Here is a 25,573-nt window from a genome sequence, read left to right on the forward strand (position 1 = left end):
ACTGTCAAATGTCGTATTTTTTCAGATATGTCTGCCTCCGCTGCTCGGAGAAGAAAAGAGTTTGTTCAAATGTTGGGGCTGTTTAAAGCTAAAGGGGCACAAGCTACGATAGCACAGCAGTCCAAGCTCAAAGTGTTAGTTAAAGGCAAATTCTTTATGATTTCCGATATATCAGCGGCACAGGATCAGCTTAAGGAGATTTCAACCTCCTAGTTAAGTTTTTTTTTTGTTTTGTAGGGGTGTCTATTTGCGCCCAGGATGCTAATAGTCTTATGCTAGAGGTGGGTCTGTGGGTTGGGGGGGTCAGCTGAGTCTGCGGGAGTGCGCAACTCAGGCGGCCTAGGGGGTGTTAACAGGTCGCCCCAATGAAGTGGGGCAGGCTCCTATGGTCAGCGTGGAGGGAGGTAGTTGGGCCATTGGAGGGTGGGGTGGGGGGGTGCGGGTGGTGCTGGGGTGGGGTGGGCTGTTGGTGGTGGTGGGCGGGTTGAAACAAAAAGGAAATTGATGGTGTCAGATTATATTTACTTATTTTTGTTCTGTTTGTCAGAATGTATTCAATGTATTCAAGGGGTAAGGAGTGGTTTGGTGATAATTCTCTTCAGTCAATTTAATCTAGATCTCAATGTCTAATAAGGAGAGTTTGAAGTTGTTTTCTCTTAATGTCAATGGCTTAAACAATATTAAGAAAAAGCGTGCTATGGAAGTTTGGTTAAAGGCGGAGAATCCCTCTGTTATTTTGCTACAGGAGACTCATATTCCCTCTTCCAAGTTAGATGGGTTTTCAATGCTCAAATCATGGGCTTCGTTTCGGTGTTTTGCATCAGGCGATGAATCTCAGCGAGGGGTGGCAATATTCTTAAATAAGAATTTATGTGCTGATATTATTCAATCAGAACAGGGAGGCTCAGGACGTTGGTGCTGGGTCTCATGTAGAGTTAAAACTAGGCAGAGACCTTTTATTTTTGTATGTTGTTATGGGCCTCTAACAGACGATGTTAGTTTGTATGAAGATATGTTTCAATCCCTATTAATGGTGTCAGGAGATATTGTGATGGGTGGGGATTTTATTGTGCTGATGGATCCACATTTGGATTCATCATCTCAATCATCAAAACAACTCAAACCGAAAGTTTTCCAAACCATCTCACATTACATTAAACTATTGGATCTCTCCGATCATTGGCGGGTAGATAACCCTTCTAAAAGAGAATATAGTTGCTGGTCGGGTAGATTTAAATCCTCATCCCGTATTGATTTTATTCTAGCTTCACGTAACCTTAAGCTTGGCTTCTACGGTGTTCAATGTATTTTCCGACCATGCTATGCTTATCAGGGAATTCATTTTTGGGGATACTAAAAGATCTCCCAAAAGATGGGTTCTCAATAAAGCTCTTCTTAATGATGAAAAATGGGTCTAAGAATTAAAAAAACGAGATCAAATACTTTATAACTGTTAATACCGGCACTGCCCCTATAAGTATTATTTGGGATGCTTTAAAGGCCTATATTCGCGGAATCATCATTGGGAAAGATGCGGCCATTTCAACTGCATCTAGGGCTGCAATAAAACTACTGGAACTTCGTATACAAACACTCAGTGTTCAAAGGCAACAAAATCCCTCACGATTGGTTAAAGATCAATTAAACGAAGCTAAACAGGGCGAGGCATTTTTTCGTAATCAATATCAGAAAATATACGAAGAAAGTAATTTTACTGGGAGATTCTTGGCCTGGCAGGCTAAGGAACAAGCAGCATCCAATTTAATTCGGGAGTTAAAATGTCCTGTCACGCATCAATCTATAACTGATTCAGATAAGATAGGTGAGATAATGCATTGTCATTATCAAAATATATATTGCCATCAGCTTAAAATTAACCAGTCTAAATTAAAATCTTTTTTGCGGCAGGCTGTGATCCCTTCTCTTTCCCAATCCGAAGAATTAACCATGGCAGATGGATTTTCCTTGGAAGAGATAGAGGCGGTGGTGAAAGATCTTCCATCAGGGAAAGCCTCCGGTCCGGATGGGCTACCCGCAGAATTTTTTAAAGTTTTTTTTCCCTCCTTTTCAAATTTGTTTTTTCTATTGCTTAACTATGTTGGCAGGAGCTTCGATTCCAGACTCTTTCCGCGAGGGCACTGTGGTTAGCTTTTTGAAGAAGGGGAAAGATGCTACCGATCCTAATTCATATCGTCCCATTACTCTTTTGAATTCGGATTACAAGATCGTCACTAAATTATTGGCTATTCGATGTAATCGAATTTCTTCGGATCTGATTCATAAAGACCAAAACGGTTTTATTGCCGGTAGACAGCTCATGACTAATACTCATTATCTGGCAGAAGCTTTGGATTATTTTGAGACACGGAGGATCCCTGCACTTATTTTGTTATTTGATGCGGAAAAAGCTTTTGATTTGGTGGTTTGGGAGACACTTTTTATTATTTTGCAGCACTTTCATATTCCATCTAACGTTATTAACTTTATTCGTAATCTTTATACGGGTGCTAAAGCTAATATTATTAATTCACATTCGGTTGGATCAGTTTCAGTCAATCGTGGAACCCGTCAGGGCTGTCCCTTATCACCGATTCTTTTTGCTTTTTTTATCGAACCCCTCGCAATAGCTATTCGGAAGTCTGCAGAGATCTCACCCCCGATTCCATTTATGTCGAAGATAAAACTTTATGCAGTCTCAAGCTCAGGCATTTCAGATTTTTGAGCAATTTGAGACTTTTGGGGGTTATCGGATCAATAAAAAAAAGACAGAAATATTGATCTGTGGCAATCACATTCCCGAATTATATCCGGATTTACGTGGCTGTATTAATAATAAACCTAAAAGATATCTGGGGGTGTTTTTTTCATCTTCAGTTAAAGATCTTTTCGGTTTGAATTTTGTTCCCCTTCTTCAAAAGGTTCGTTCAATGCTAACTCGCTAGAACAAATTACCTTTATCAATTTTGGGTAGAGCCGCCCTGATTAAAATGTCTATATTACCATTATTTAATTTTTTGTTCTCAACGACTCCGTGTTTTCTTCCAGGTTCATATTTTTCGAAAATAGAATCCTTATTTTCAAGCTTTCTGTGGTCACATAAAAAGCCACGTATTGCGATGACTACTCTTTATGATGGTTTAGATAATGGTGGCCTTGCACTTCCAAACATTAGAGATTACTATAATGCCTATTTTGCTCAGTACCTGACCCGATTCAAGGTCCCAACTCCGAACCCAGATGACTATATTAGTTTTTTCTTCGATTTAATTTTTTCAGATAGTCAAATACCTTCCCCTCTTCAAGTACCTAAATCTCCAAAATTGGTCAGGTATAAAATAATAGCATGGTTTTTTAGGAAGCGTTCGGCCATGATTAGCAGATACTCTCTATCTCTTTTTAATACCTCCTCCTTGCTGACTAATTTACTCTCATCAAGAGGGCAGGGGGAAAGCTCTGATTTAATGAGCTATTGGATCAAGGCCGGCTTTAGCAAAGTGGGCGATTTTTTACAAAATTCCAGGTGGATAACTCCGCCCGAGATGCGTTTATTAATTTCAGGAAATTTTTTGTTAGCCGGGTCTTATAATATAATTTATAAACTCCTGCAGCAGTATGCTCCCACTTCCTTTACTCAGACTTCCCCTTTAAATAACGATCTTTTTTTCAACAGTACTTTAATAAGGAAACCTGGTGAGTGGAAACGTTATCTTGCCCAGTCTAAACAAGACGATTTAGGTTTCAAAGCAGTCAAAAAATGGTGGGAACAAGAAAAACATGTTTTATCATTAACGACATGGCGGACTATTAATAAATTTCATTTTTCCACATTAAGGGGAGCCAACGGACGCAGAATGTTATTTTTTGGAAAATGGCTCCTGTATTATACCCCGGCGGCAATCGCTAAAATGTTTAGTAATTATATACCGATCTGTTTTCGTTGTCGAAATTTCGCCCCAGCTAATTGGACACACGTCATAGTTGAATGTAGTATGGTCAAAGAGTTCTGGGAAGACATTTTTGGTTTTATATGCTCTATTTTCCATATCCAGATATCTATAAATGTTAAACTGATGCTTTATGGCTTTGATCAGAATCTTAATCTTTCTGTTTCACTCGCTAAATTGCTATTCATCTGCATGGCAGTGGCCAGATCATTGCTACTCCAGAACTGGCGTACTATTCAGACACCATTTTTCCACGAATGGCTACTTAAAATGCGAAGAGCAAAGATTAGTGAGTGTAACTATGCGGCGTGGATTGGAGGGGGGAGAAAATGTGAAAAAATTTGGGGAATTTTTTTTTTAATCTCTTTTCATTTATGGAATTCCAAATTGTCTTTGTTATTTTAGATGTAAGTTGGTCCGCTGTATGAGAGAGGTTTGGTTTTTGTAATTCTGTATTTTCTGTATTGAACTTCAATATTGTATGACACCTTTCAGTTTCAATAAAAAAAGTGGAAAAAAAAAAAGATTAAACGTTTTTCGCCTTACAAGCTTTCATGTGGAATCCAGTAACCATCCCAAATACAAACTGAATTCTAAACTCTTGGCTTGTCTATATGTCCCCAAATCTGTTTTCTTCAAAAACAAAAAGTAATTGAAAATAAGGCAATTTGGGAAAAAAACATACATAAAGGGGTTTTATTGTCATGTGTAAAAATGTTGACTAAAAATTACCAACTAGGTGAAGCAAACAGAAAAACTGTAGCTGTGGCAGAGGGACACATGTTGTCGGCTAAAGAGTTTGACCACAAGAATAATCATATTAATCCAAAATAACGCACAATTCACAGCTTCACGATGACCTACTGGGGCTGGGAATCTTCCCTAGTGTGGAAAGGGAAGATCAACTGCCCTGCCCTGTGCACCAATCTCCTCCTTTGGCAGTTCTGTCAGTAAATATTCAGTGCATGCAGTTCCTGCGTACACCCACCAGTAGTGGACCTGCGTGGCCACTGTCCAATCGCCTACCTTCAGATATCTGAAGCGCTGCAGCATCTGCGCCATTTTCTCAGCGTTGCGGCCCTCGTTCAGAAAGTCCAGCTCTAAGGGCAGGTTCTTCTTGGCTTCATCGACCAGCCACATGAACTCAAAATCTGGAAATATCTTCTTGACGACGCGGAGAAGAACCTGTAAGGCAAAAAACAGCTGTTGTCTTCGATCCAGATCTAGCTGCTCAGTCTTTGTTTCAGGCTTTGCCGAAACTAAAGTCTTTGGTCTTCTTTGGTGAGTCCCTCAAACTATTTCGAAAAAGGTATTTTCACATGCAAGCAAAAGCTATATAGGATTCTAAACGCCAGTGAAACGAGTTTGAGTCAAAACATGTGGGGTGGGTCTGGCTAGGCCTGTGTGTCCCAGCCATGCAACTGTATAACATATGCATATATCAGTTGCATTAAGTTCTCATGAGTGGGTCATGAACCCCCCCCCTCCCCCTACCCTGGTCAAAGAAGACTTCCTTAACACAACAACAATGTCGGAATGTCATTTGACTCTCAAGTAAAACACTCACAACCATCTTTTTCCTGATTATGAAGGAATTAAAAAAGATTCTCCCATTTATCAGGCAACTGTCTTGGCAGCAACTGAGTCAAGCCCTGATTATTAGAAGGCTACGTAATTGTAATGCATTTTATGTTAGTCTCTCAGGTCATCTAAAACAAAGATTGTAGCTGATCCAGAACAGTGCTGCAAGACTGATACTTGGTCTCCCTAAATTTGAGAAGATCTCAATACATCTTAGAAAACTTCATTGGCTCCCGATATGGAAAAGATGTTGGTTTAAGGCCCTCTGCAACGAACCCTTCTTTCAGGCTCAGTCTACTAACTAAATCTTTAATTTGTTCAAAAAGTCCACCCCCCTTGATTGCTACGCTCAACCTCTCTCAATTTGGTGGTTGTGCTGGAGTTTTGCAAGGCAAGACTTGGCGGTTGCGCCGTTTTAGTGGTCACAGCTCAGCCATGGAAAAAACTCCCTGTTGAGTTGCATTCCGAGCCTATTCTTTTAAATTTTAAGAAGGCTTTTAAAAACGCATCCATTTAAATAATAGAGGTTGCATTTTATATCTTACTTTCAAGCTCAGCGGCAGGTCACTTTTGGACAATCTATGGCCTATTGCACAGTATTGGCACATGTCTAGTTTGTGGACGCCAATGATTTATCAAAAAAATAATACCAGCATGTTACATAAAAAAAATTGTGTATTCCTATTTTGAACCCAAAATTGAGACTTTTTGTTATAGTGGTGGATGAAAACATACTATAATTTGTCATAAAAGCCAATGCACCTGTATTGCGATTTTCTTTGCATTTTCAATGTGCCACACATACATCGAACCTTTTGTCTCATAAATGCATTAAAACGCAATTTTTGCTTTGTTGTACAAGGAAGAAGAAAGTGTTCAGTCCTTGTGAATAGTGTTGATCATTTCCTGAAAATGTTTAAATTACAAAAAAAAAAAAATGCGTAAAGTAATATGTGTTGTATCCACTCCAAGTGCCTACTTCTTGCCATCCCGTACTGTGGAAAATTCTCAATCTGTGGTCAATTTGAGAAATGTTGAAATCCCGGTGCCCAATTTCTCTTCAAATATGTTTCTTATTACAAAATATAATGCATTCCACACATTTTTATCTTTTTGCATAATTTCAAGTCCATTCGAATAAAAATCCTATTGTGGGAACAAGGCAAATGAACAGAATACGAGCGGCTGCTGTTCACAACGCTTGTGTTTTTAAAGTTTATTTTTTTTTTTTAGCACAAAATGCATCCTCGAGTCCAAATTGGATGCGGCGAAATAGAACTACATGAAATGTAATCAGATGACTCAAGTTTTCATTTTTTTGTTAATGTGTGCAATTTGAAAGTTCACTTAATCACACAAAAGTAAATTAAGTTAATTTCACCCCCCTCCCCCTTATAACTATACACAGCTTGATAAATGTTTTTGAGCTTTTAGAATCTTTGTCATGCCTTTTTTAACCTCATAGCAAAAACTTCAAAAATGTCAAACAGAAGCAGGGCGTTGACATCCACGATTGTAGCCCTGAGCAAACCAAACGAAGACCTCCTAACCTTCAGATGACTTCTCAAGACCTGGCTCTTCGAACAGTAGCAGCCTCCCCCCCCCCCCCCCCCCTAGCGCCTTGAGACCCTCACGGGTATGTAGTGCGCTTTATAAATGCTATGATTGATTGATTGATTGAAAAGTTTCGAACCCCCAAACACCTACATTTTCAGGTGATTCGAGATTCACTACTTCACTTCAAAAGGCTTTATTTCGATAAATCAAATCATAAAAGCATCACATTAATACAAAAAGACATTTATACAAGAACACATTTTAAATTAACCATTAGTTTTAGACATTTTTTCCAAAACATTTTTCTCCCTTTATATTCTTTAAATATCAAGGAGAATAGGATTTAAAGGTTCAAGGTTCCCATTGTCTTTGCAGCTTGGAGGCAAGAGACTAGTAGGCAAGTTCTTTTCTTATTTCTGAGAATTGTGTAGTAGTAAGTCTGCCAACCATGCAGCTTTCATAACTGCCCTCCAGGCAGTGGAGCAGGTTCTGCTCACATAAGGAGAGTTCCAATTTTTTTCTTTAATCACCCATCAGCCCGTCTGATGGCAGGGCCCGATGGGGCCACTTCTAGAAAAAATGGTTTTATTTTGCTGAAGCTGTAGGGCTCTATCATCCAGCCCTGCCTGCATTGCTCCTGCCTGTTTAAGATGCTTATGGAGAAGCTACATTACATTTTACATAGTTTGGCAAAAGCCTACTTATTGGCTAGTAGCTACAACATCCAAAATGCCCCAAAAAAGTGAGAAGCCAAATGAAGAAACTCAGAATGCAACAGGACAAGTGGCACAATCAAGAGGAATCGTTGTGGAGCAAGAGGACAGGCACATTTTTATACTCTTTGCTTTACTTGTGCAAATTTGACACAGTTAAGCCAAATCACAACTAGGCGATTTAGTTGAGGGTTAGCAGACACCACGGGCTCTATTATGTAAAGGGTGCACTTTCCCGGTTTGCGCGCAGCGCATATTAAAACAGGTGCGTGGGCACAAACAAGGAAAGTGTGCCCTATTACATGGAATGTGCTGCCCCCAGGGCAGCACATTCATGTGAAAAACGGAGCGTCTGCTTTAAAGCCGCTGCTTGTTTCACTGCGCATATGGAAACCCGCCTGCACTTTCAAGGGGAATCAGAGATCCCCTTACAGGTGGGTGCAGTGAGTGATTGCACCTGCCTGCAAGAGGATGTCTGTTGGGGTCCATGGGACCCCTTTTACCCCCTTCAGAGGGCTGCTATCAAGGAGCACACTATCAGTAAGCCTCCTGGTAGCCCGCATGTATAATATGGCACGGGTTTACAGGCAAAGGGATTCTCTCATTTGAATGTGGCCACACCCCCATGCAAACGAGGGAACACCCTGTGAAGATAGTGCTGGAGGTTTATGTGCGTCAACGGTATTACAGAAGAGGATGGACAAGTGTCTGTGGCCCCTTCTGCAATGCCAAAGTGTCCAGGGGGTGAGCAAAGCAGGCGCAAACGCCCGTTGCACCCCCAAGGGCACTTCCATAATTTTTCCCATGTATTTACCCCAGGGCAGATATGCGTGAACACTGGAACAGGATCTTACCCTGTCTTATATTACTGAGTGTTGTTATAGTGCAGGTTTACCAATTTCTTGGCCAAGGATTGCCAACATGTAAACCTGCAGATGCCCTCAATGGTGCCATCTGCCTTGCGTAGCATTCCATGAAACCACAAGCCAGACTAGAGGAGACCAGTGTTGAGCAAACCTCTATAGGCCAGTACCACGGGATGAATCTGACCTAATGTTATGATGGCTGCAATATTATTAACACAACATCCCAGTGAGCAACACAGTTACTAATCTCATTTCATATTTGCCAAGGTTCATTCTCGACAACCTACATTTTAAAACCGAGCCACTGACTGCTTATAAGATTCACTTAGGCAGTGTGTATAGAGGGTAAAAAGTACTGATTGTAGGGTGAGAAGAAGGTAATGGCCGTGATGTCACATTGCCCAGTTTGTCATCAACTCCTAAGTGTTGTGTCCAAATAGCATGTAACACTTAAACTTTGGTAAGCAGGAAAAATCTACTCCTAGGGTGCTCAACACTAGTTAAGGGCTAAGTAAATACTCAATTATTTAAATATTTGGTGTTTCAAAGGGAGAGAAGATTGGTTACCAATTCAATCTTGTTATTCCCCTCGTCCGGAGGGATACATAAATAAACTAAAGTCACCCTGAGCACACAAGTAATCCTTTATATTGTCCAAAAATCCAAACAACTCTTGATCCAAGTTCAAAATATTTATTCGAATTTATCACTTCTCAAATGTAGCCAGGTAATATTTTCAAGACACAGCTTGATCTCAAATTCTAGTTGCAGCAAAACCAGCCAACACGTGTTACGTCGTGCAATGTAATACCCAATTGACTTCTTCAGGGCTGCAATCCCAAGAAAAGCACAATTACTCAATTGTTTTTAATAAAAAAACGTGGAAATGAGAAGTATAATCCACTCACCAAGTAATCAGAAAAGAAACCATCACCAAATTGTGATTAAAGTCACGTAAAGTGAAGAAAATTTAGAATGTCACAGAGTACGTGTATAAGCGAGAGCAGGAGCAATAGCCCTATATTTCAATGCAGAGTGTAATATTTTTATTGAAAACAATTGAGTAATTGTGCTTTTCTTGGGATTGCAGCCCTGAAGAAGTCAATTGTGTATTACATTTGAGAAGTGATAAATTCGAATAAATACTCTGAACTTGGATCAAGAGTTTTGGGGATTTTTGGACAATATAAAGGACTACTTGTGTGCTCAGGGTGACTTTCATTCAAATTGCATGTACCTGTTGTAGGTAAAAGAAAGTCCAGATGTTGCCAAGAGGTAAATCACAACGAGGACGTTTATTGTTTCAGTTACAGAAGATGAAGTTGGTAGATAAGATGGTAAGTAACATGTAAGGTAACCCCACCAGGAGCAGCCTCCCTGCTGCTTAGCCTGCACACACCAACTGACACTCAGCACATCACCAGGCACCCAGGCGTTCCAATACATCACCACACATTCCACACTCATCCTGGCTGAGCAGTAGGGAAAAAATACATAAGAGAAAGGAGAGGCGACAATCAACAGTACCATTTCAATGAATGCCCCCAATGGGCACAACATGCAGAGGGCTGCAGAGTTTTAAATCGCCGTAGTCATGAACAACAAGCAGAAAACGTGATGATCGTCAAGCTTCCTACTGCTTTCTTAAGGTTTAAAGTACCAACTACAGAACCCCAAGAGTGGTTATGATGGGGAGCGATACCCGAGGGGATCACCACAGATTTTAACAATTGCCACTGGAAGTGGACAATGAGCTTAACAAAAGCATGGTCCCAATATCAAGATTTTTTCCCCATATTCTCTGGTGATAACGAATTGAAAAAGAGCTGAACATTGGGGCAACTGGGTAACACAAAATGTTTTGGTAACATCTAAAGCACAGAGCTTGCATTTCAGCAATCTTCAAAAGGAGGAAATTGAGGCTACTGGTGACGTGATGTTGCTATGTGCGCCCTAAGTGGGTAGGGTATGCCCAGACGTGGGTCCCTTGCTCACTGTGCCACTGGATTCAAGCTCACCAGGCTGATGAAGGGTGACACCCCGAAACCGGTCCAAGGATGCTTGTTTCCGGTCCAGGGAGGACCTGGTCTGTTCCCATTCCCACGGGGAGCAGGGTAAAAACTGATTTCCATATGGCTGGGTCTAAATTGGGGTAATCTGACGAGCAAAATAATGATTGATTAAACCCAGCTTCGTGACTGGGAGTAAGTGTTTGAAAAGTTTCAACACTCCATCCATCATTTTATTTTGTGATGTTGTATTGGTGAATAGTTCCTTAGATCCACTGGTGGACCAGTGCGATACATTTAGAATATGTGATGCTGCGAAGAGGATGAGCGGTTTTGTACCGCACCAAATGACATCAAGCAGACAATTTTATTCTGTCTTATAATGATGGAATGGTTTTTAAACAGACGGGACTCGCTCACAGTCCTGTACAAAGGCCTGCCTTGCTCCAGGCCAGGAGCACGTGTTCATTTTTCACAGCTCACTCCTGAACCGCTAGGCACTAGAGTGTCAGTTCAGCTATGGCATTTGGTGCAGCAGGGCACACCGCGGCAGTGAAAACTCATTCAAAGGCTCGTCTTGGTGCTGGCACGGCCTGCCAGGCCTAGATGCCAACAACGCTGGAGTTTGTTCTCCCCAAATGGTGCGTCTGCTGCTTCGCGACAGGCAAACATCTCCGCCATTCCTTCGGGGGCGCAGTGAGCATCTCTGTGAATAAAACTGCTGTTTACAGGATGCAAGGCGCGCGTCTTTCTCAGAAAATCAAAACTCATTCTGATTGTGTGCGCGGGTAAAATCGTGGCGCCTTTTCAATAACCAGCGCACAGCTGTTCGTCTTCTATTCAAGCAATCTGCCTTCTGCAGCAAAAATACTCCCTGCCTGCACCCAAGCACATGCACGTTTGCCTGTGTGCAAAACACACTAATGTGCTGCCATGCTTGCACACACCCAATGACTGTATGCAACAGGGTTCGTCAGGTAAGGCGTTCTCAGTTCCCCAGGTGCGCAGCTTTCCCTCAAGGAAGGGATATGCGCATACCATACATTTACATACAGTGGCTCTGAATAGATCTCATGTCAACAAGAGATGAGCCTTAACATAGGGTGTGGATCCACCCTATATGGGATAGCACCCGTGCACAGTACACGGTCTTGGAAACCCAAGAGATGGGTTCTAATACACGCTTTGGCTCCGGACGCATTTTGGTAAATCAGATTATCTGTCTGTTTCAAACTGTAAATATGTGTAATGTGAAGTTAAAATGCATAATTACAAAAAACACAACTTAGCTAGTTGTGTTCCAAAGTCAAGTCCACGTTTCACCTTGACATGACTCTGTGGGTTCAGTGATTCTATCTCAACTGTGTTTGATCTTCTTTTCTTGGTTGAGAAGCTTGTGATACAAAAATGTTTGCACTAAACCATCCCGTAAAGTCGTCTGCTGCTTCTTGGTGATAGCTGGGAAAATGTTTTTATCAAGAAAACAATGTTCAGTTACACATGCGTAGCATGTTTTATGGTGTGAAAGGTGCCCATTGGTCGCATGCTTTCTCATGACCATGATTAACAGGTGCAGAATGGTGTATATATTTCGTTATCTTCATGCGTCATCATTATCATGGGCCTGCAGGGAGATAAAGCGGATTGCCGAGAATCACAGGCTACTCCAGGTCATAATGTTAATGAAACACTGTTCTGCACTGTACCTATTTGAATTAATAGAGAAAAGCTTCCAGCAGCAGAGAAGAAAACCATTTCTATGTAAGGTGGCCTGGCCATTAACATCTTGTACAATATTTATATTTTCATCAGTTCCTTGAGAGGGATCAAGATAATGGAAATACAAAAGCAGAGAAATGGAGTTTATGCGGGAGAGGTGGGATCCCATTAACAATATTCTTTAATCACTACCCCTGAACTGGAAGGACTTCTGCAGAAAACGCGTCACAAGGAGTTTCCTCAACCTCATGTTTGGGTCCAGATCTTAAGTTCACATTGAACAAGTTACTTACCTTCGGTAACGATATATCAGTAAGAAACATTAGTAGTGATAGATTCCTTACCTTAGAATTACCCCCAGGCGCCAGACTGGATCCGGAAAGTTTTCATCAGCAGTACCCCTGCGCGTCGGAAGGTGGCGTCGTGTGGCTCCGCGTCCGTCGTTGGCGTCGTGGTCACCAAGATGACGTTGCGGCAGCTACTTAGACGCCGCCCTCGCGCGCTGATCTCACTTCTGTACATGACTTTCCGCGCCAGGAACACAGAGCCATGCAAGATACTGACAACTGGTGCCTTGAAACTAGGGCCCTGAAAGGGATGACCTTAACCCTAAAAATCAGTTCGCAGAACGGGGAGGATGGGTGAGGCGGTAAGGAATCTATCACTACTAATGTTAATGTAAACAAAGAACCAACTGTGGCCTCCAGTTGCCGCACTTTCCTCTGTGTGTTCCCCAGGTAGTACTTTATGTATAGGTTGGTAATCGGTGTGCACAATCAGCTCCTGCACCTGCTGTTGTGGGATGTCACCTGCCAAGCAGGAAGACTGAACTGTAAGGACAATGGAGCGGTGCACTCCCAAGTCAGTATTGCGTCAATAAGGAAGCTTGATCGCTGTCTTCGTTGCATCAATCTTTATTTATAACAATCCATGCGGTTAATAAAACACATCAGCCAACGCGTTTCGTTCAAGAATTGAAAATCGTCAAAGCTGAAAGAGGTTAAAAACATAGATAACATAAATACACCAATACAAATCTATACACTACTTGACACTGGACTATATATATATATATATATATATATATATATATATTATCTATTATAGTTAGGACCGTGTTTCCATAGGAAATCCGCAACATTCTATTTGGAATAACTTTGGCGCCGGTTGACGAATCCTCGCGAATTTTTCAAAACTAATGTGGCGCTACGCTCCGCTCCTACCCTGAAAGTCTCGGGGGGATTCGTCAAGCGGGGGCTGAGAAAAAAGGGGGGTCCCAAAACGCGTTTTCCCCATGCATTTTCCCATAGGACCTTTAGTCCGAGCTACAGCCCGAACGGCTGAACAGAATTATGTGAAATTTGGCAGAGAGGTAGCCCTCAGGTCAGGGATGTGCCTTTTGAAGGTCTCGTGTAAATCTGTTCAGTATTTCCTGAGAAAATAGCATTTAAATCAATATATATATCTGTGGGCGCGCTCCGAGCGCTTACGGTAAGCTTACCGTACGCGTACGGTGCAGTGCGCGAGCGCGATTCTGATTGGTTGTTAGATCAAAGTAAACATTCGAATCGGTCGAAACCAGGAAGTATCGGCCGCCATTTTCTGTCTCTCGCGCTGAAAAACAAAGGTTGATAACATGAAAAGGGGGCAACGAAGAGAGTTGCAGACCCCCTAGCGTTCGTCAGGGGGTTCACGAAGGACCAAAAAGTATGAAAAATAAATTTAATAATTTTAAAAAAAAATCGCGGAGTGCGCGTACGGTAAGCTTACCGTACGCGTACGGTAAAAAAAAAGAAAAAAAAAAAAAAGAATTAACAATCACATTTAATATATAAATCTAAGGACCCCCAAGGGAGAAAAATACAATTGATATTTTGGAAAAAATGGCGAGGCGTGCACGGTACGAAATGCGCAACGTGGGCGCTCGGTGCGCGCAAAAATTAAAAATAAATACATAACTTAGCATTTAAAAAAAACGTACAAATTCACTGAAAAAACCATAGGTTTCACACACGTTATAGTTAGGAATTAGCATTTAAAAAACCTTGCAAATTCACTTAAAAAACCATAGGTTTCACACAAGTTATAGTTAGCTGTACATTTCACTCGTAAAAAACCAATGAAATTCCACGTTATAGTTAGATCAGGTAACTATAACTTGCGCGACCGCAATGCACAATGTGTCATTTCAGATGTCATCATTGATGTCATGAGTGATGTCACTGACCATGTCATAAGTGATGTAATATGTGACGTCATCAGCAGTGCATTGCGGGGGCGCAAGTTATAGTTACCTGATCTAACTATAACGTAGAATTTCATTGGTTTTTTACGAGTGAAATGTACAGCTAACTATAACTTGTGTGAAACCTATGGTTTTTTTAAGTGAATATATTACCTACTGGCGGTCGCCAGTAGGTAGTTATAGTTAGGACCACGTTTCCATAGGAAAACCGCAACATTCTATTTTGAATAACTTTGGCGCCGGTCGACGAATCCTCGCGAAATTTTCAAAACTAATGGGGCGCTACGCTCCGCTCCTACCCTGAAAGTCTCGGGGGGATTCGTCAAGCGGGGGCTGAGATAAAAGGGGGGTCCCAAAACGCGTTTTTCCCATGCATTTTTCCATAGGACCTTTAGACACAGCTACAGCCCGAACGGCTGAACAGAGTTCCTTGAAATTTGGCAGAGAGGTAGTCTACAGGTCAAGGAAGTGCCTTTTGTAGGTTTGGTGTAAATCTGTTCAGTAGATTCTGAGAAAATAGCCTTTAAATCAATATATATATCTGAGCCAGCTTACGGTGCGCTTACCGTACGCGTACGGTGACGTGCGCGAGCGCGATTCTGATTGGCTGTTAAATCTTAGTAAACATTCGAATCGGTCGAAACCAGGAAGCAGCGGCCGCCATTTTCTCTCTCGCACTCTGAGTGGGGCAGCATAAACAAAGACAAAAAACATCTAAAGTGGCAGTATATTCAGTTCTTAACCACCCAGCATTGATATGGGTGTCCCCAAACAACCCCCAAGGCCAAAAAAACAATTTTATTTTTTTTCGAAAAATCGCCGATTAGGCTTACCGTACGCGTACGCTAAAAAATATTGAAAAAAAAAACAATTATCCACACTCTCTCCACTCCGTGTGCAAATGGTTCCCGATGTGCAACATTTGTCCATGGCATATATATAATAGGAAATGACTAAAGAAAACCTTTCACAACGAAGCGCATAATATGTCCCCCATGTGCGCACGGTGCGCGAAGCGCATCGTGCGTACATGGCCCATCCCGCGTAACGTGGGCACGCGGTGCGCACAGCGCACCGCGTGACCACCGTGCGTGCACGGCACTAACTGCGTAAAGTGGGCGCGCGGTGCGCGAAGCGCACCGCGTGCTCACTGTGCACGCACGGTGCGCGAAGCGCACCGTGCGCGCACGGAACGAACTGCGTTAACTGGGCGCGCACGCCAAGAACGGCGTAAAGTAACTTAGCATTTAAAAAAACGTACAAATTCACTGAAAAAACCATAGGTTTCACACACGTTATAGTTAGGAAATAGCATTTAAAAAACCTTGCAAATTCACTGAAAAAACCATAGGTTTCACACATGTTATAGTTAGCTGGACATTTTACTGATAAAAAACCAATGAAATTCCCCCGTTCTAGTTAGTGCAGGCAACTATAACTCACGCGACCGCAATCCTCTGCTGATGACATATGTGTCTTTATGAAAAAAAAATATTTGTAATATATGTATAGCTAAAATTTAATGGAAGAAGACATGGGCAAATAAGTGTCTAAATACAGTATTAGCATCAGCAGAGGATTGCGGTCGCGTGAGTTATAGTTGCCTGCACTAAGTAGAACGGGGGAATTTCATTGGTTTTTTTTATCAGTAAAATGTCCAGCTAACTATAACATGTGTGAAACCTATGGTTTTTTCAGTGAATATATATATATATATATATATATATATATATATATATATATATATATATATATATAAAGGGTGCATAGCGGACATACACATATAAAACATTAAAAACATTTAGAGGGTCATAACTGACAAAGCAAGATACCTGACATTGCCTATCACCACCGTTTAATTCACAAGACACCAAAAACAAATTGAACAAGTATGTGATAATAGGTGTTATCACTCCTAGGAATTGTCAACACATACTCAGTGATGTTGTGTGCATATGGGTGTTATCTAAAATGTAATCTTACTATACTCATGGAATCATTTGCTCCGAGTCAGTGGTTCCTACGTACTGTACGTGGAGGAAAATTGTGCGAGACATAAAGATATACTGGGTTCTTATAAAAATATCACTACTAATGTTTCTTACAGATACATCGTTACCAAAGGTAAGTAACTTGCTCATCTGAAAGAAACCGATAGAGATAGATTCCTTACCTTAGAATAGATACCCCAGCAATACCAACCCCGGTGGTGGGTCTGCGAACCAAGATTACACCAGTCCCGGAGAACAGAAAGGCCAAAGAAGCAGTCTCTCCGGACTTGGCTGTCCAGGCAGTAATCAGACCCCCCAGGATATAGCGGCATGGATTCGCAAATTTAGCGGCACAAATATGGAAATTTAGCGGCACAAATATGGAAATTTAGCGGCATTTTTGCGGCACTTTATTTTACTCATAATGATTCATTTTCAGCCTTAAATCATTGGAAACTCTTTTAGCAGAGTATTCCACTTTGAATAGGGAACCTGGAATATGGAACAGAGGAAGCAGCCCACAGGTGAAGGCTGTTATCCTTTGGAAATGCAATTCTCCATTTGCTTTAGTATAGCAGTTATCACACCTTTTGACACATTGCGGGACCGGTGTTTTTCAATCTGCAGATTATGCAGATGGTGGATTTTGTGGCAAATTCATAACTATGCGAAATTCGCAGCGGCCGCACAGTCGCATAATTCCAGTGGCACTGACTATAAGTCCCAGAATTCAATTGTAAAAAAACCTGGAACTGGAGCATCACACATGGACCTGGGAAACCTGACAGGATTGATGGTGGCAAACTAGCTAATTTACTGTGCAAGCTATGTTTTTGTCAATAACTCTTGCTCTTTCTCATTGCCTTTGTTCCCTTCACCCTTTAATCTTTCTCACGTTTTGATGTTGTTTTCCCTTGTAGCTTACTATTGTAACCCTGCCATTGTTTCCATTCGCTTTGTCTTCCACACGTGTTTATTTCATGATATGATTCAATATCCTACATCAAATAATTACGTTGCTTTCAACGTGTATATGCAATCAATTGTCTTTTATTGTACGTTTTAATATTTGCATTAAAAGCGCTTTTCTGCCCGTTTCTACTCGTGCAACAGTGATCCGCTGCAGTATTTAAGAAGTGTGTGGTAATTTATAGACTGCTTTGAGTTTGGCATCCCCTTGAATCATGTATCCCGTAACTCAGCCCGAGAAGAGATCTGTTGCTTCTGTCTGCCGCTGCTCGTGCGAAGTTTCGTTTCGTTTCCGGAAAGACCAGAAGATACACGATTCCGAGGGGATACCCGATATGACATAACACCGGCAGACGTCAATGACCCCTTTGAAAACAGGACAGAGAAAACGTCTCCAAGTTTCACCTCGAGCTCACGACTGAAAAGTATACTTAGGCTCCGCCCTGCAAGCATCTTCCGAAGCGCGCGACTTTGCCGAGAATCACTCGGCCTTTGTTTGCATCACGAGTATGTCACCTCCTGCGACCCACCCCCTCCTTCACCCCCCCTTGCTGCTCCCTAGCACTAACCAAGGTTTCCAACAGGGGAGTAGGCCCTTTCTAAGAGCTAACATTAAAAATAGAAATACTTTTCGCAGGCACTTTTGTAAAAATTGCGGCATTTTTACAAAAGTGCCGATTTCGCGGGCACTTTTGTAAAAATCGCGGCATTTTTACAAAAGTGCCGATTTCGCGGCAAGCCGCGAAATCGCGAAATCGCGAAATCCTGGAGGGTCTGAGTAATGCTTAGTGAAAGTGTGCAGCGAGGCCCACGTAGCTGCCTGACAGATGTCTTATAAGGAAACACCACGTCCCAAAGCAGTAGTGGCAGCCGTTGCCCTGGTAGAATGGACGCGCAGCCCCAGCGGAGGCTCCTGTTTAGCCAAAGAGTAACAAGACGACCCACTGAGAGATAGTTCCCTTGTGGATGGCCCAACTTTTCTTGGCGCCAACGTAGCCAACAAAGAGCTGGTCATCCACCTGGAACTGTTGTGTGCGATTGAGGTAAAAGGAGGGCGCACGTTTTGGGTCCAGACGGTGGAGCCTCTCTTCCTCTCTAGAAGGATGCGGAGGCGGAAAGAAGGTGGGGAAAGTGACGGTCTGCCCAATGTGAAAAGAAGTGACAACTTTTGGCAGAAAAGATGGACGTGTTCTGAGCACAACCTTGTCCGGATGGACAGACAGAAAAGAAGGTTTACAAGAAAGAGCCTGGAGCTCACTCACTCGCCTAGCGGAGATGATGGCAACCAGGAAAGCCGTCTTTAGAGTCAAGAGACGTAGCGGACAGTTGTGAAGAGGCTCAAAGGGAGCACACATCAAGTAAGTAAGAACCAGATTCAAGTCCTATTGTGGCATCACAAAAGGAATAGGAGGGAAAATGTGAGTAATGCCTTTGAGGAATCTATTTACAACAGGGGACTTGAAGAGAGAGGGCTGATCAGGGAGCCTGAGAAAGGCCGAAATAGCAGAAAGGTAGCCCTTGACAGTGCCCAGAGCAGAGCCCTGCTGGGCCAAAGAAAGAAGGAACAAAAGAACTTCTGAAAGAGGGGCAGAAAGGGGATCCGCAGCCTTTGCTGTGCACCATACCTAATCACTCCTGAGGCGGAAGCCGGGAGAGCTTGTTCGCATTTTGTCTTAAAATTATCTTTGCATTGTACTGCTTTTAAATCCACTGAACACTCACCCTTGAGCACTTTCCCCCTGAAAGCTGCTGGAATCTCCTTCGCACAGCGGATCTTAGCGCTGTTGCGGGAAGGGAACAACATCGCCGCCATCGCGCGCCAAACCCCCGGGCTACGCCCACTTCCTGAGGCCACGCCCACTTCACCCAAGCCTTCTTAGTCGCGCTGATTCACTAGCGCGCCACAGATACCTAATCACTCCTGAGGCGGAAGCCGGGAGAGCTTGTTCGCATTTTGTCTTAAAATTATCTTTTCATTGTACTGCTTTTAAATCCACTGAACACTCACCCTTGAGCACTTTACCCCTGAAAGCTGCTGGAATCTCCTTCGCACAGCGGATCTTAGCGCTGTTGCGGGAAGGGAACAACATCGCCGCCATCGCGCGCCAAACCCCCGGGCTACGCCCACCTCCTGAGGCCACGCCTCCCACCTCCCTATATCAATGTGCATTCCCTGGACGCGCAGCGGGCGCGCCAAAGGGAAGCCCGTCTGCGCCCGTCCGCGCCAGGCCGGGCCCAGGGCCCAAAACCCCTGGAGGCCACGCTCCAGGATCAAGGGTCTACACGCCTGAACTACTACTCTCCATGCGACTCCCCGTCAAGCAAAACTGTAAGATCCTACCAAACGACAGGCACAATTCCATCTCGTGTCCTTCCTGCAACTTCCAACTCGATGTCCCCCAGCTCTGTCGGCCCATTTCCTCAGGCCGTAAGCCGGTACACACGTGGCTTCTCGGAAGCCTGAACTGCAGATCCCTTGGCAAACACAAAAGAAACATATATGACCTTTTGTCCGACAACTCACTGGATGCCCTATTCCTCACAGAGACGTGGCTACGCGCCAGCTCAGGCCCAGACATAGCTGAAGCTCTACCGTCTAACTATGCCATTGTCAGAAAAGACCAAACCACTGGAGTAGGGGGCGGCATAGCAGTCATCTTTAAAAAATCGTGGCAATGTACCTTGGAACCGGTTTCCCTAAACGCCTGTGAGATGGCCCTTTTTAAACTTCAACCCCACCCGAACTTCACCTTCACGGGTCTCCTGATCTATCGACCACCCGGCCCTATTCAATCCTGGGCCACTCAACTTGTGGATTGGGTCGCCTCGGTCAGGGTAAACTACAGCAATCTGTCCATTATAGGAGACCTAAATATACACTTTGACGACCATCTGAATAAACCTGGCATAAACTTAATTCACGATCTTGCTGCTATGAATCTCACTTTGTGGAACTCGGGAGCTACACACAAAGGAGGTCACCTTTTGGACCCAATTTTTTCCAGCTTTCCCCTGTCACTCTGCCATCCAGCCTTGCCCCTACACTGGTCAGATCACTTTCTTACTTATTTCAGCGTGTCTGACCATATGACTTCTAGTCCCTCCGGCAGGACAGGACAGTCCGGTAAAAGGAATTGGAAGAAACTGGACATAAATCACTTCATGTCCGTATTAGACTCTGCACCTCTGGATGAATTATTTGATACTGAGGACATAGAGATCGTAGCCACTAATATAAACAACTGGCTACTAGGAGCCTTGAACACCTGCCTTCCCTTGGCTCGCAAAAAATTCAGAACCCACAACTCTCCTGCGTTATGGTACAACGAGGAACTAAAGGCAGCCAAATCCAAGTGCAAACGCTTGGAACGCCTTTGGAGGACAGACTACTCCCCTGTAGCCTGCTTGACTTACCGAAAAGAACTCAAGCTTTACCATAAAGCCTGCTCGACGGCCAGAGCCAACTACGTGGCGAAATCTATCTCAGAAGCCACCAACAAATCTAAAACGCTATACAATCTCGTAAGAGAATTAGCGGGCTCAAACACATCAGCCAAACCCCTTCCATTGAATAATGTTCAATGTGAAGAATTGGCGCATTTTTTCATAAATAAGATTGAGACCATCTACCAGGACATCGTAAAACAGCACCAGACACAAGCAGTGACAGATCTGGATCTCGATCCGAAGATGGAGGTCATCTCTCCTGCGCCATACCTGTCCTACGAGCCACTAACATCCTGGCCCGAGATAAATGTTCAGGGTCTTCAAGACATCTTAGGGAAAGTAAAATCTAGCTCTCCCATCGACCCCCTCCCAATCTCCGTACTCAGACTCCTGGACACCCCACAACTCTCCGTCATCTGCCAAGCTCTGAATCTATCCCTCTCCCAAGCAAAGGTCCCAGCCATGTGGAAACATGCCATGGTGTCACCCCTACTTAAGAAACCATCGGCAGATCCGAAAATCCTGGCCAACTTCGCCCAATATCCCTCTTACCCGCTTTCTCCAAAGTTCTGGAGAAACATGTCCATGGACACCTCGCCAGTTTCACGGAGGTAAACAACATACTTCACCCCTCCCAATCGGGTTTCCGCCCTGGCTTTTCGACTGAGACAACACTGCTTGGGGTGATGGAAAATCTTTGCCTCCTAGTAGCAGAGGTGACTCCGCTGCGCTGATTTTACTTGACCTCCGCGCAGCGTTCGACACCATCTCCCATAACATTTTGTTAAATTCGCTTTCCACCATGGGCATCAGGGGCAAAGCATTGGACTGGATATCATCTTTCCTGACTCTCAGGAAGTTTCAAATCACCTCCAGTACCGCGGCCTCTAATTTCCATCTATCCCCCTATGGTGTCCCTCAGGGCTCGGTGCTGAGCCGCCTGCTTTTTAACCTATACGTAACCCCGCTCGCCCAGATCGCCAAAGCAGCAGGTCTAAACATGTTTACCTACGCCGACGATTCACAGATCGTATTTTCACTCTCCAATGGAGATCACGACTCCTCCTCCCCCCGGCAGTCTGGCCTTAGGAACATCGCCACCTGGATGAGTAAAAACATGCTCAAACTAAACGGTAACAAAACGGAGGTTCTAATTCTGGGCCCAAACCAAAATCTCTGGAACCCAAGACACTGGCCATCTGAAATGGGCTCCCTACCCACCCCGTCACAAAAAGTACGCAATCTAGGCATTATCATTGACAACGGCCTAACTATGGAGCCCCAAGTCACTAACCTGACATCCACCTGTTTCACCATCTTGAGGTGGCTCAGGAAAATCATTTGGATGCTACCTGACGACACTCAAAAGTCTGTGGTCAACGCACTAATCACCTCCCGTTTGGACTACGGAAATGTCCTCTACCTAGGGTCTCCACAGGCAGTCATGCGTCGCCTTCAACTGGTGCAGAACGCCGCAGCAAGACTGCTCTGCATATGTCCGGTCACCTTAAGGCACTCCACTGGCTACGAATCGAAAACAGGGTCAAATTCAAAACACTCAGCCTTATGCACAGAATCAAATGGGGCAATGCCCCCAGATACCTACAAGCCCTCGTGCTAAGCTACACGCCGGCTCGCTGCCTGAGATCCTCATCTCAAGGCCTTTTCTGTGTACCCAAAGTACGCCTAGTGAGGATGGGGGGTAGATCTTTCTCCCTACTGGCCCCAAGCTCTGGAACTCCCTCCCTCAGCACCTACGCCTGGAAAACCGCTATATCCACTTCCGCAAAGCCATCAAGACCTGGCTCTTTTACCAGTAACTTGCTCCCGCCTCTCCCCAGAGTCTTTCATTCTGCTCATGTGGTTAAATATCTCTTAGCGCCGGGAAACCCTTTTGGGTAGCTGTCGCGCTTTAAAAACCCAATAAATAAATAAATAAAATGCCACAAATTTGTTCCACCTGCAGGCGTATACCAACTTAGTGGAGGGTCGCCATAATAACATTACAAACTTCAGGAGGCAAGTCAAAAGGAATCAACTGCCTCCGCTCAATCGCCACGCAAGTAGATGGAGACTGGACAGGTTCGGGTGGAGGACCATCCCCTGCTGCTGCGATGGAAGATCCTCCCGAAGAGGCAGTCGGATCAGGAGATCGATGGTCATACTGAGTAGCTCGGGATACCATACTCTTTGAGCCCAGTCCGGAGCCACAAGAATGACTTGGGCCTGGTTGCGCCTGATCTTCTTCAGCACTCTGGGCAGAAGTGGTATAGACGGAAAGGCGTACAACAGACTGCAACTCCGCCTCGCAACAAAAAGCGTGGCCGCCTTGGAAATTCCAACGTGCAAAACTGTTGACATTGCGTGTTCTCTTCGGTGGCGAATAGATCTAACTAAGGTTCTCCCCACTTTTGAAAGAGATCTTGCGCCACGTCCGAGTGAAGTCACCATTCTTGATCCATCATGCTCTTGCGGCTGAGTTTGTCCGCCCTGGCGTTCAGTGAACATGCCACGTGTTGAACCACCAGGGAAATGCCCTGATGTTCCAGCCATGTCCAGAGGCGCAGAGCCTCCTGACAGAGGGTCCACGACCCCACCCGCCCTGTTTGTGCAAGTACCACATGGCGGTGGTGTTGTCTGTGAACACCTGCACTTCTCTCCCCTTGACAGAGGGAAGGAATGCCATCAGTGCAAGCCAGATCGCCCGAAGCTCCAGAAGGTGGATATGGAGCCGGGACTCCGCCGGAGACCAGAGGCCTCTGATCTCCGCCTCTCTCATGTTACCGCCCCATCCCAGGAGGGACGCATCCATCACCACTGTGTGTTCCGGTTGGGGAAGGGAGAGGGACCTGCCATTGACCCAATGCCGGTTTGTGAGCCACTACTGCAACTATCTTGCAGTGCCCTCCGAGATCTGGACAGACTCGGACAGGTTCCCCTGATGCTGCGCCCACTGGAACTTCAGGTCCCACTGCAGTGCCGGCATATGTCATCTGGCTTGATCGACCAGCAGGATGCAGGAGGCCATGAGGCCCAGCAGCCTCAGGGTCAGCCTGACCGAAACCCAGGATAGAGGTCGGATATTTCGGAATCAGAGCCTGAATATCCTGGACTCGTCGTTCGGGAGGATAGACCCGAAAGAGCATCGTATCCAGAACCGCTCCGATGAAGAGGAGCTTTTGAGAGGGAATCAGGTGCGATTTCGGCACATTGATGGAGAACCCCAGCAAATGCAGGAGGTCGGCCGTAGTCTGGAGGAGGGAGACGACTGCCTGGGGCGATCCCGCCTTCAACAGCCATGCGTCGAGATAGGGGAAGACTGGAAAACCTGAGCTGTGCAGATGAGCTGCGACCACTGCCATCACTTTTGTGAACACCCGAGGGGCGCTGGTAAGGCCAATGGGGAGCACGGTAAACTGAAAGTGCTCGTGGCCTACCGTAAACCACAGGTAACGCCGGTGGGCTGGCAGAACAGGAATATGCGTCCTGCAGATCCAATGCTACCATCCAGTCTCCAGGATCGAGGGCAGACAAGACCTGAACCAGAGTTAACATATTGAACTTCTCCTTCCGGAGGAAGCGACTGATGTTCCGGAGGTCTAAGATAGGACGCAGGCCCTTGTCCTTCTAGGGCACCAGAAAGTAGTGGGAATACCAACCACGACCTACTTCTGGTGCAGGAACGCGCTCGATGGCCCCCTTGGCCAAGAGGGCCACAACTTCCTGTTGAAGAAGTGCCAAGTGATCCCCCTACATGTGGTGGTACTGGGGTGGCATGGCTGGAGGGGTAGTCTCGAAGGGGAGGGAGTAGCCCCTTCGGACTTTTTGTAAAACCCACCTGTCCGTAGTGATGGTGCGCCAGTTAGGGAGGTGATGGCAAATCCTGCCGCCCACTGGCGTTTGATGGGCCTGAAAAACCAGACTAGGAAGGTTTGGAGGCAGTGGACTGACCCGCCCGCTGGCCCCCTGACCCGCTTCTGTGGGTCCCATGTCCGCGGCCTCGCTGAGACTGTTGCTGCTGCAGCATGTGTCTCTGAAGCGAATGTGTTGGGGCGCCCCTTCAGTGGCCACAAAAGGAGTGAAAAGCAGAAGGCGGAGGAGGGAGAGTGGCCGAAAGGCCCAAGGACTTGGCCGTAGCCTGCGAGTCCTTAAAACGCTCCAACGCACTATCTGCCTTGTTTCCAAAAAGGCGAATGCCATCAAAGGGCATGGACATCCCCCGAGAAGCCAGTAGTCCTCAGCCAGGCGTGGCGGCGGAGCGTCACTGTCGTGGAAATCGCCCTGCCCAGCGAGTCGGGGGTGTCAAGGCCACATCGTATTGTGAACTTTGCCGCATCTCTCCCTTCAGCAATAGCTTTGGAGAGCACTGTCCGGGCCTCCTCCAGACACTGAGGCAGCACTTGCGCCACTGTATCCCAAACAGAGTGGGAATAACGGCCTAAGAGGCATGCAGTGTTCACAGACCACAGCCTTGAACTGGCGGAAGAGAAAATCTTCTTCCCAAACTGTTTCAGTCTCTTGGATTCCCTATC

General features: G+C 44.8%; 1 protein-coding gene across 1 annotated transcript in view; it reads right to left on the bottom strand.

The window, feature by feature from the left end:
• Window positions 1-25,573, bottom strand: part of ADCK1 (aarF domain containing kinase 1) — an 805,280-nt gene that overhangs the window by 248,058 nt on the left and 531,649 nt on the right. Inside the window, exon 6 of the mRNA XM_085626629.1 lies at window positions 4,971-5,129. Within this exon, the coding sequence (XP_085482755.1) occupies window positions 4,971-5,129 (159 nt within the window). The remainder of the gene's footprint in view (window positions 1-4,970; window positions 5,130-25,573) is intronic.

The sequence above is a fragment of the Triturus cristatus genome, chromosome 9 (genome assembly GCF_964204655.1).
Source record: "Triturus cristatus chromosome 9, aTriCri1.1, whole genome shotgun sequence".
Classification (NCBI taxonomy): Eukaryota; Metazoa; Chordata; class Amphibia; order Caudata; family Salamandridae; genus Triturus; species Triturus cristatus.